General features: G+C 32.8%; 1 protein-coding gene across 1 annotated transcript in view; it reads left to right on the forward strand.

The window, feature by feature from the left end:
- LOC145279730 (endoplasmic reticulum metallopeptidase 1-like) overlaps positions 1–12,059 on the forward strand; it is a 148,246-nt gene extending 136,187 nt beyond the window's left edge. The window contains exon 14 of the mRNA XM_080131024.1: positions 11,664–12,059. Within this exon, the coding sequence (XP_079987150.1) occupies positions 11,664–11,834 (171 nt within the window). The 3' untranslated portion in view covers positions 11,835–12,059. The remainder of the gene's footprint in view (positions 1–11,663) is intronic.
- Positions 12,060–13,003: the final 944 nt, after the last annotated feature.

The following is a 13,003-nucleotide window of genomic DNA, read 5'->3' on the forward strand; positions in this document are numbered from 1 at the left end:
TCAAATTGAATCAGACAATACTGGAAAACAGATTTTAAACATAATATATAGCATAATATTCATTTAACTAATTGAAAAATGATTTCTTCACTATTGGGATCTCTCAATGATGGAAGATATTCTACTCTAATAGCTTTTTTCCTTGGACTGTTTGTCTTTGTAATTCCCTCCCTGTTTCCCCAACTATACTGACATAAAGAAATTTAAATGTAATGTGAACAAAGATTCTACTGCCCAACTCTCCACTTCAGGTGTTACCCTTATAAATCTGATAAATCTGGTCCTTATCACAGTAGCCCCGTATGCCTCAGTAGCAGTATGTTACTTGGATTGTACAGTAGTAAAAAGAAAACAACAAAAAAACAATTCCTCTGCTTGGCTTAACTGATGAGAAGCATGGATACTCATAGCAGAGGAAAAGGCAGCACCTGATAAAGGTTGAAAGAATAAAAAAAGCAACACTTGATGAAGGTTAAAAAAATGTAAAAAAGGCAACACTTGATGAAGGTTAAAAAAATAAAAAAGGCAACACCTGATAAAAGTTGAAAAAAATAAAAAAGGCAACACTTGATAAAGGTTAAAAAATATAAAAAAGGCAACACTTGATAAAGATTAAAAAATATAAAAAAGGTCACACTTGATAAAGATTAAAAAATATAAAACAGGCAACACTTGATAAAGGTTGAAAAAAATAAAAAAGGCAACACTTTGATAAAGGTTAAAAGTCAGCACCTGATGAAGGTTGAAAGAAACAACTCATAGAGTTTACTACATAAAATATTAATTTGCCTGGTGGTACAATAGACTAAAGTTCTGGCAACCATCCCATAGCTGTGGAAGAGCATTCCCTATGTTGCCCCCACCTCCTTTTCACTGGATTTTACTCTTTTGTGGTGAAGAAATTCTGCTCACTCAGTTATATTTTAAATGATCTCTTTGCACATGTATTTGTTTCTACTATGAGATCAATAGTTATTGAAGTGCACAACTATATGAGACTCATTGATTGTGGAAGCAGGACCGTCATGTTGAACATCTTGGACATTCAAGAAGATATACTTCAATAAGTTTCCAGACTTTTTTTGTACAGGCATTTAAAATTATCGTAGATCCTTGAAAATTCAATGTTATTGCTATACATGTTATGAGATGATTGGCCAATTTTTATGATTTCAGGTTCAAATGAACAGCTACAGCAGGAATTGGAATACACCTTACTGAAGCCTGATTGTCATAGTTGGTGAATTTCAAAAATGCAATCTGGATATGAGGACACATTAGAAGAATGATATGCAATAAAATTCTGTTTTTAACTTGGAAAGAATTCCACAGAAACGTATGGAATGCTTCACACTGTTTTTGAACCATCTTATATGAATCAAGCATTAGTTTTTGACTGGCATAAGAGATTCAAGGAAGGCAGGGAGTCTGTGAGGGATGATGAGAGGTGTGGGAGGAGTAAGGAAGTCAGAACACCAGAGTTGATTAGCCAAATAAAGAATTTCATAGATAAGGACCATTGTGTGTCTATAGAGAGAATAAGTGCACAGTTTGATATCTGTGGCAACTGTACACACAATTATTCATGAGGAACTAAAGATGTGGAAAATTTGTGCAAATGCTCCAGTTCACAACTCCATTGTGTAAAGTTTGTCTCAAGGGTGCTTCATCCTTGTCACAGACTATTGGACCAAGATGAGCATCAAGACATTTCCTCACCCTCCCTATAGTCCAGACCTTGCTCTCTGTGACTTTTGGTTATTCCCTAAGCTCAAGGAAAACCTTAGAGGCTGTTGTAATGACTGTTGAGGAGATGAAAGCAGCTGTGATGAGTCATTGACACAGTCACACAAGAGGACTTCCAGAAGTTGTTGGAATGGTACAATAAGTGCATTGCAGCCAAAGGAGATTACTTTGAAGGGGACTAGAGTTGCATGTGTGTACTATCAATAAAAATGCCCATACAAAAAAAAAAGCCTGAAAACTTCTATCAAACAAATTTACCCAAAGTCCAAGAATTAACATAGAACAGTAGATAAAAGAACCCAAGCCAAACTTATCTTCCTTCTAGGAAAGATGAAAGATAAAGAAGATCCTAACAAAAGTAGACGTTAGGAGGTGCTGTCTGAGGGTCAATTGTGAAGATTATTAATTTAAACATGGCTGAAAACAAATTTATTTCTCCACATAGATTTTTGAGTGTGCGTTGAATATTTGTGGCCGATGCTTTGAGAGATTCACATAGTTGAGTATACTGCTTTATGTAACTGATCTGTCAAGGTGATTGAGTTTCCCCCTTGACAGATTCCAATATCGGGCTCTGTGGTGGGTGGAGAGCACAGGCAACGAAAATTAAAAATAAAAACTAATGCATATAAACCCAAACAAAAACCCAAAAGATCTCTATCCAATTCAGAAAATAAAATAGAAACAGATGCAGACTTTCCTAGATTTTATGTAATAGAATCTTTAGGAAAAACAAATGTCAAAACTATCTCCTTTTCTGATGGAAAAAACTCTATCAAATTATATAAAATGTAAAAATGTAAAGAAAACACTATCAATAATTCTCCCCACTCTTTATCTGTGCCTAAACCTAAACGTAGATTCCATGAACAAAGCTTCTTTCTTAGAACTGCACGCCTGTGGAATTGTCTTCCGTTTTTCTGCTTTCCGGCTGACTACAATATGGTTGTGTTCAAGTCTAACGTAAATAAGTTCTTGATGAGCCGTTCCATATAAGTTATCAAATTTATCGAATTTTCATTACTAATGATTACTATATTGCCCAATTTCTACTGTACACTCTTTAACCCTTATCCTTGAGTGACCTCTTGGCCTTGATAATGCGGTGATGCCTGTGTAAAAAAAAAAAATAGTATAGCCAATGATCATGTAAATAATAGTACAACCCTTAGTAATCACAACTATTAATAAAAAACAAAATTAGTAATAGAAATAAAACATACTAGCAGCAACAGTGATAGTGACAGGAATGATGATGTCAATCATATACCGATAATGATAAAAGGTATATATATATATATATATATACACACATATGCACAAACATCATATATACACATACTTACCCACATTTATACATCCATAAATACACCCATAAACACACAAATACATATGCATATATATACACACACACATATATATATATATATATATACACTTGTGCCCGATATTATTCATACCCCCCCTTGAAAATTGAGTTTATTAGGTGTAACTTTGTAAGAATTTATTGTTTACGTCCATATTGATACATATTCTTAATAAACCTCTTCTGATCATTTTCGTCATTTTAAAATCTCGGGATACTTGTAATAAAAGAAATATACAGCTATTTATAAAATCTGCAATGTTCAAAAATAATCATACCCCCTTATTTTTTCAGTATTAATTGAGTTTCTGACTGTTTGTTTCCTGTTTGATTCTTATTTTGAATGCTTTTATACAACCTTTGATTAATTTTATTTCGTTTTTTGCATTTTTCAGAAATTAAAATGATATCAACTGAAAACCAATAAAAGAATAAAAATTATTAGAATGGGGAAGAAAAAAGAGCTTAGTAATGATCTTAGGACTAAAATTGTGAATTCACATAAGGATGGTTTAGGTTACAAGTCAATTTCCAAGAAATTTGAGGTCCCTGCAGCAACAGTACAGAGCATCATCAAAAAAATTCCAGAGCCACCACACAACAAACAACTTGATTGGTAGAGGAAGGAAAAGAAAACTGTCTGCTAGAGCCACCAGGAATATTGTAAGAAGTGTTAATGCAAATCCAACCACCACTACTAAGGACATTTTAGAAAATCTGGAGTCTTCTGGCATAAAAATATCAAGGCAAACATTGCAAAGGACTCTGCATGAAAATGGTCTGAAAGGAAGAAGACCAAGAAGGACTCCATTGCATACCGGAAAACACCTTGCAGCACGTCTAAAGTTTGCTAGGACCCATGTGAATTCTCCAGAGTCCGTTTTCTCAATTATTTTGTGGACTGACGAAACAAAAATTGAATTGTTTGGCCATATGGATGCCTCTTACGTCTGGAGGAAGAAAGGAGAAGCTTACAACCCAAAGAACACCATACCCACGGTGAAACATGGTGGTGGAAGCCTGATGTTTTGGGGCTCCTTTTCGGCTAGTGGTCCAGATAGTTTGGTCAAGATAGATGGAACCATGAAGAAGGAGCAATATTTGGAGATACTCCAGAAAAACATTAGACAGGATGCGGAGAAGCTCCATTTAGGACCAAACTGGGTTCTTCAACAGGATAATGATCCAAAACATACTGCCAAAATAGTCAAGAAATGGTTTGAGGATAATCAAATTAATGTTTTGGAATGGCCTAGCCAGAGTCCCGACTTGAACCCTATCGAAACCCCTTGGCACATATTGAAAACTGAGGTTAAAAAGCGGAAACCTAGAAATTTGAGGGATTTGGAGAACTACTGCATTGAAGAATGGTCAAAAATCAGTGTTGATGCTTGTAAAAACCTTGTTGATAAATATCCAAAACGGTTACAGGCAGTTATTAAGAATAAAGGGCATGCTATTGACTATTAGTAAGAGAGGTATGAATAATTTTGAACTAGTGCCATTATTGTTTTTCTTTGTATAATGTTTCAAACTTGCATAATTTATTTATTTGTTGAGTTTAAATTAAATGCTTATGCTTGATTTATTGTTTGAAATCCCTTTAATATTGTCTACCTTCTCGTTTGAGCAATATTCTTACAGAAATCTCAAAGATCCGAGGGGTATGAATAATATCGGGCACAAGTGTATATATATATAATGCACAAACACGTACATACACATATACATAGATATATAAAAAGAAAAACATATATATACATACATAGACACACATGAGGACACTTATATACATATATACAAATTATAATAGATGATATTACCGCTACCACCGCCACCACTACCACCACTATTACTAGTAATAATAATAAAGATACCTAGTGAAAGATTTAATAAACTTTTTAGTAACGCGCCTAAAGAAAATTAAAAATTGAAAAGGTATTGGTAAAAAAAAAAACACATATATATATATATATATATATATATATATACTAGCTGTACCCTGCCATGTGTTGCTGTGGCTCAAATTGGCGCAATGGAAAAAGTTCTAAAATGAGAAAAAGCATGTTTCTTATAGGTTTAATTTTATATAAACCCAAACAAAAACCCAAAAGATGTCTATCCAATTCAGAAAATAAAATAGAAACAGATGCAGACTTTCCTAGATTCTATGTAATAGAATCTTCAGGAAAAAAACAAATGTCAAAACTATCTCCTTTTCTGATAGAAAAAACTCTATCAAATTATATAAAATGTAAAAATGTAAAGAAAATGAAAATAGAAATTTACTAATTGAAATAGAAACAAAAACACAAAGTAATAAAATTAAAAAAATAAAAACATTCCATGACATCAATGTCAAAGTTACTCCTCATAACAAACTCAATCAGTCTAAAGAAATAGTAAAAAGCAGTGAGTTATCTCTTGTTACACATGAAGAAGTGCTAAACGGAAGGAAAAAACAAGGGGTTATAGAATATAAAAGAATTTTTATAAAGAAAGCAAATGAATTCCAACAAATACATCTTCACTTTTAATATACCCAAAAATACTACAAAAAATTAAAATTGGATACAATATAGGACCTGTAGAAATCTACATCCCATCCTATGCTAGCTTTGCTTTATCTATAGATCAGCCAATAAGTCATATCTAAAAAATTAGACCCGATTCACCATGAAACTTTAAAACAAATTTTAGGAGCTTTCAGAACATCTCCAATTGATAGTCTATTTTGAGAAGCAGATGAAACTCCACCACAATTACGAACAGAAACACTAACACTACAATACTGTATAAAAATCAAATCCACCCCATCTAACCCAACTTATGAAAACATTTTCAACCCAAAATATAAAGAGCTATTTGAAAGTAAAGAAAAAAAGAATAAAACCATTCAGACTAAGAATGGAATTTACACTTAAAAAAAATTGAAACATTTCAAACATACACAACCATATAATCCCAAATGTCTCACCATGGATAATTAAAAAAAACATATGTAAATCTTAGTTTAAAAGAATTTATCAAAGCAAAAACCCACCCAAGCAAGATGAAATTCAGAACATCCTTTTACAATATCCAAAATATCACCTCATATGTACAGATGGATCCAAAGACAATGAAAAGACAGCTTGCATGGCAGTATCTAACAAAAAAAAAACTTAAAGGCTCTACCAACAGAAAGCTCAATCTTTACAGCAGAAGTGTATGCAATAAAACAGCAAAATTGAATATTTGGTCAGGGTTTACTTGTAAGGGTATTTATCCTCATGTCAGATTGTCATAACAAACCCTTGCACAGTGAGATTGAAGACACTTGAGGATGGTGTACAGTAGGTAGTCCAAACTCTCAAATGCTTTTTCTTTTTTACTTTCTTATTTTGTTTTTACTGAAGATAGAGTATCCTACCGAATGCCAAACATTCACTCATTATTTCAGACATTGCAACCGATAGATCTTTTTAAGATTCTAACTGTCCCTTTAAGAGCAATTGTTTGTATTTCTCTTGCACTTGGTTCACCAGGTAGTTTTTGAAATTGTGTTTCATCATTCTGGTTGTTCGTATAATTATTAGAATGATGGATATCTTCCTTAGATTCTAAAATAAATATATATTTCTTTTTTCAATTCTCTTATCATTTTGTCCTAACTGAGGATGGGGCATCTTAAGATTCCAATTTTTTTTTTGATGTTGTACATAAAACCTTGGTATTTCATCTTTTCCCTTTCAGCTCTATTTAACTCAACATTGTTAGGGACATTAACTTCTACTAAGGTTGCTTCTTTCTCCTTCTTGCCCCATATCACTATGTCAGGTTTAATAGCTCCATTTTATAGGTACGTAGCTGTAAGAATTGTACAGTCACAGTGCATGGTGTATGACTTATTTCCAACTGTTCTTTCTGGTATAGGCTCCTCGGACTTGCTGCTGCATTCAAAATTAAATTTTTTGCAGATTGTCCAGTGGAGATATTTACTAACTCCATTGTGTCACATTAAATATTGACCTTACAGTTGGATGTCAGGTAGCTCACACCCTCTACTTCTGTGCGGCAGAACCTGCACTTATTGTCCTTGCTGATACCACTCATCTTCTTCAAGGCTTGATGAATAATGTTTTTATCTTGAACAGCCGTTATAATCCTCTGCTGATCTTAGTGGAGCAATCCTCTTTTAAATCAGTCTATAGAACCTTCTTTATCTATATAAGTTCTGGGTGAATTCATCCAGAAAATACTTGGCTCATTCTTTCAATTTTTTGCAATGGAAGTTCTTGGTGTATTTTTGGCAACTCTTTTAGGATATTTTTGTAGTAGACTTGTTTTATGATTCTGTCTCAGTGATGAGATAATCTTGTCCAAAATGTTTAGTCAGTTTCGTGATGGAGGTGGTTCTGCTCACTCTTGTACCATCTTGAGGTTTGGATTTTGAGAGCTCATTGCCCGGTGTTCACAATAGTGACATGATGTTGATGATAAATTTCTGAGAGACCCAAAACAGACTTTGTAGCCTAGTGGGGGAATCCCTTTTTTCTGCAACCCCTTTCTCACAGAAGAGCCATTGCGAGCCTGTCTCTATTTTATCGTTATTTTCACGGCAAGTGCTCATCTGAGCTCCAATCTATGGTTCCTCCTTTGCCAAACTTTCACGATTAACACTTGTCTAGCTGAAAGCACTATCCATAATTTCCCCCACTTTTTATCTGTGCCGAAACCTAATCGTAGATTCCATGAACAAAGTTTCTTTCTTAGAACTGCACACCTGTGGAACTCTCTTCCTTTTGCCTGCTTTCCAGCTGGCTATAATATGATCGTCTTCAAGTCCAACATAAATAAGTTGTTGATGAACCGTTCCCCTTAAGTAATCCAATTTACCAAATTTCCACTAGTAACAATTATTACGACATTGTCCCATTGACCACTGTACGTTTATTAATCTCTATCCTCGAGTGGCCTCTGGGCCTGATAAGTGGTGACTCCTTTGTAAAAAAAAAAAAAAAAAAAAAAAGATACAGTTTCCGCTAACACTGGTTTGTGTATGCTATTATGTACAGAGTCAACATTTTCTTTATTTCAGTGCCTAGTTTGTTTATGTCTCTTTGTGGTCAGTCAACAATGCCAAAGCTGTATGTTATCACAGACATGGCAAGTTGGTTAATGGCAGTTACCTTGTTTTTGTTTGTAAGATCTGTTTTATAGATTTTCCTTATATGGCGTGGATATTTACTGCCAATTATTCTCTCATTTTGGCATGCTGAGTTGAATTGTTCTCTTCTATGCCAAGGTATTTGTATTTTTCCTGCTCTTCTAAGTTTCTTGGGTTCATGTGTACGAGTGGACCCCCCTCCCACTATATTTTTATTTGTCTTTTTTTCAAGTTTTTCAGTAGGTTATTATCGAATGGACGCTAATCTACTAGATTATCAAAAAAAAAAAAATGAAAGAGTCAATATTTAAATGTTTGGACCAAGTAAAGAATAGATACCCTGTAGCAGACGACGACGTCTAGTGACAACCGGCGCACATTTCAATTGACACCGGTGATTCGACCTTGACATTGGTACAAGCACATGGCGTTGGTTGTTTAAATTTTTTAATTTTAATAAAATAAAATAAACGTTTTTTGTAATTCTTTTTATTTATTTTTATTATAATTATAATAACTATTATTTTAAGTTTTATTAAAAAGTTCTGGAAATATATTAAAAACGCACTCGAAAAGACGCCCATTTATTTAAATATATTACTTTTGAATTTTTTTGTCATTTAATAAATTGATCACGTGAGGATATCATGAAATTAAATCAAAATTTAATATTTAAAAATATATTAATTGTCGCTAAAGTTAATGTTTTAAAGAATAATTAAATTGAATTGTATTAAAAACGCACAGAGAAAAAAACCCCCAAAAAATCCCGCTGTACATAAAAATCAATCTTGGTCGCAAAAATCCGTGAAACATTCACAAAATCCGAACAAGGCAGTTATTTTATATTTGTTTTTGCCATTAATAAGTTTGGCTTAAATGTATTTAGTTATTTATTTTATTATAATTATAATTATTATTATTCTAAGTTTTTTTTTTTTTTTTTAAAGTTCTGTAAATCTATTAAACGCAATCAGAAAGGCACTTATTTATTTAAATATCTTTTCTTTAAATACGTTTGTTTTGTTACTTACTTAAAAAAAAAGTTTCGTAAATATATATTTTTCTTTTAAATCTTCAAAAGTTTTGTAAATATATTTTTAAAAAATCTTGCTTGTGAATATTCCCTTACGTCTTCTATTTGATGCAAAATCAGGTTTATTTTATTTTATTAAAATTAAAAAATTTAAACAACCAACGCCATGTGCTTGTGCCCATGTCAAGGTCGAATCACCGGTGTCAATTGAAATGTGCGCCGGTTGTCACTAGTCGTCGTCGTTTGCTACAGGGTATCTATTCTTTACTTGGTCCAAATATTTGTAGGGGTACTCAATTTCTAATGTAACGTTCTAGTAAATTGATCACTCATTTTAGAACCAATCAATGTTTTTAGGTAAAATTTTGCGAATTTAGTATTTTTTAACCAGTTTGGCCTTTTTTTGAATGTCACTTAAAATTTCTTCTTCTTCAATTATTTTATATACATATTTATGGTTATCTTTATGGTTTGTCATCTAACATTTATAAAGATTTTTTTTTTTAATTTTTTTTCAAATTTTTTTTTTAAAATTAAAAAAAAAATTTTTTTTTTTAATATGCAACTTTCAAGTTTCATCACCCGACAGTTATAATTTTTAAATTAACAGGAAAACTCTTTAGTATACTTGTGTGTATGCACAGTTTCTAATACAACAAATCAATCCCCCATATTGGAACCACTTAACAAGAACATGCACACCCCTTTTACATAAAGGATTTTTTTTTTATTTATAAACCTAAAAGTCAATATTTAATGGTCAATGTACTCTAGAGTACCCCAAAAAGTCGATTTTTAAAGGTATTTGGATCTGTATTGTTTTCATTGGTCACCATGTTTGTTTTTGCGCACACATTCAATTTCAACTTGAGGTAACATTACTTGAAGAAAATGCACTATTCCTCATAAAAGTCATACTGAAGTCTTATTTGGCCTTTAAATACTCTATTATTCTGAATATTTAGTCAGAGTTTAGTTGTATATTTGCCAGGTTGTTTTTAAAATTCATTTTCAGTCATTTCTTGATAAGTATCTTCAGGTCAGGTTGTCCTACAGGTTGTACAGAGAGAGATCTTAGACACTCAAGGATATTGTCTAGTAGGCATTCAAGCTCTCTCCTTTATTTAAGGTTCATCATAAGACTGAGAGGTAATGATGGTTCAGTGGTTAACGACATGGACTGACGACCTGGGTGTCCTAAGTTCAAATCTAATTCGTTCCACAAAATCACTTTCACTTAGGATTGGCAACATTCACTTGGTCCCTCCTGTATTACCTGATATCTTTTTTAGAAATAATTCTGACTCAAAAAATATGGATGAAACCATTGCCAACTCTTGAGTTGAAAGCCATGTTTAGTTTCAGAACAGTTTCCAATGGTTAGTTGTTCTATACAAGTCCTGAAGGTGACTGGTTCTCAGTAGACAGAACAGTTTACGATGGTTAGTTGTTCTATACAAGTCCTGGAGGTGACTGGTTCTCAGTAGACAGAACAGTTTACGATGGTTAGTTGTTCTATACAAGTCCTGGAGGTGACTGGTTCTCAGACAGTTCTTGAGTTGGAAGCCACAGAGCAAAAGATTCTTCCTGTGTTGACATGAAGAAAAAATGTTGCTAAAGAAAAAGGTTTAATTTTTATGGAGCAATTCTGGTTTCTGATTGGTTGGTAGCAGAACGAGAATTAATTTGATTCGTCAGTTCCAAGCAGTATCATTTATAAATAGAATCTTCCAACTGTAAGGGATCATACCCTCATTTTAACTAAAAAATATTGCAACAGCCAACAATAGAATCTTTGGATTCAGACAATATGATGATGATGATCATAAGATTTGTTGAATGAAAAAAAAAAAGAAAGGAAATTAATTAATATTTTTCAAACTCCTGCTTTCTCATGACTAAATTCAACTGTAATTTCCACTGTCCGTTCTCTCTTTCTCAGTTATCAAAAAACTAACTGCCTGTCATGCTTCCAACTTCTCCTTTTCATCAGTTTTTGTCCTCTTATGCAAATTAATGCTATATATATATATGTATATATATATATATATTACTGAACCTTCTACAAACGGAGATCTTTTCTTTCTCTTTCCTTCCCGCATTTTATTATCCAACAGGAAAGAGAGAGGCTTGCCCATTTGGTTAAGTCACTTTCTTCATTACTTTAACCATGTAATCAATTTCCTTAATGTTGTGGTTCAATTCCAATACACTTGTCAAACAGTTATTAAATTTCTGTAGGGAGCAAGAAGCAGCAAAGATGGTTTCTTCTCTTTTGTCACTTTTTGGCTTTTTATTTATTAATAGACTAAAAAAAAAAAAAACAAACAAACAATATATCACATTTTGTTTTCTTTTCCTTTTAGGTACCTCAAAATTGGAAGATTGATCAAGTTGTGACGGATATTGCATTTGCTGGTCACTACCTACACGGAGGCTTGAAAGCAAGTGCTGAGCTGTCAGCAGCAGAAAAGCGGTTACCCAAATGGGTGACCCCGGTCACGTGGACTTCCGTATATGACAGTTGGATATTCTAAGTTATTGTTTCCCTTTCAGAGTTACAAAGGAGGGGGGGGGGCAAAAAGAACATTCCGTTAGAGAAAATTGTCTTTGAGCTGTGGAGTTTTTTTTTCTACAATAGAAATTTTAAAAAATTTGGTAATGCCTCAAATTAATAAACTTTCGATGTGGCAAAGATCAATTTCAAAGAAAAAAAATGGATTTTAAAATTTTTCGCTGAATAAAGTGAAAATTGGATTTTTTTTTTGAGCAGAGGATTTTTTATTTGTAGAAAAAAAAGACAGATTTTCAGAAAAGAACAAAAAAACAACAAAAAAAACAACAAAAAACAAAAATAGATCTTTCCAAAGCAAAAAGAGATGAACATTACAAATCGTCTGTGTTAAAATATCTTTTTTTTATGCCAGTTGTCCATTGTTCTATCACTAATCTTTGATTGATGATGCTAGAATCTTCTGCAGAATGGTTTGCAATCAAAACCAATTCATTCTCTTTTTTTTATATATTTCTGATTATTTTTAAAAATTTTTTATTAAAATATTTTGCATTATGGAAAAGCCACAAAAAAAAAAATCAAAAAAGCTAAAACACTGGTCAAAAGCACAAAAACATTTCTTTTGCAATTAAAACTTTAATAATTTGGACACAATTTATGATAGAAACAAAAATGAAAGCCATTTTAATGAATTGTTTGATAAATCTATTTAATTTGATGCTTAGACATCTTTGTAAAAATTGGTAGACTTGAAGAGAAAAAACATTTCTCAAGTGTTCAGCATTTTTAGACAAATTGTCAGCATTTCTGAAAGTCCAGTCATAAGAACTGGACAACTTTCTGATAAAGTTTCCAGCTGAGAAGCAAAATTGTAAATGAAATCATATCATGGGCTGCTGCTGCTGTGTCAATTACCATGGTAACTAGTTTATGGCTAAATTGTGTTGAAACACTGTATCACATCTAATCGCTGAAGTTAAACAACGTTAAGTCTTAAAAGACGGGTAACCATTTCAGAATACCAGGTTTTGTGTCCCGTAAGCAAAGCACCTAAGTTGACACCAGAAAGCTTCGTCACATGCTTGAAAACAAAATTCCACCACTTATGATCGTTAACCAGTTTTTCAGTTGTCTAGAGTAGCATGCCAGTCTCAGGTCAGCCCATCTCTTTGGTAGTCATCCTTTTGATCT

The sequence above is a fragment of the Euprymna scolopes genome, chromosome 7 (assembly GCF_053919585.1).
Source record: "Euprymna scolopes isolate OS-2025 chromosome 7, ASM5391958v1, whole genome shotgun sequence".
NCBI classification, from domain to species: domain Eukaryota; kingdom Metazoa; phylum Mollusca; class Cephalopoda; order Sepiida; family Sepiolidae; genus Euprymna; species Euprymna scolopes.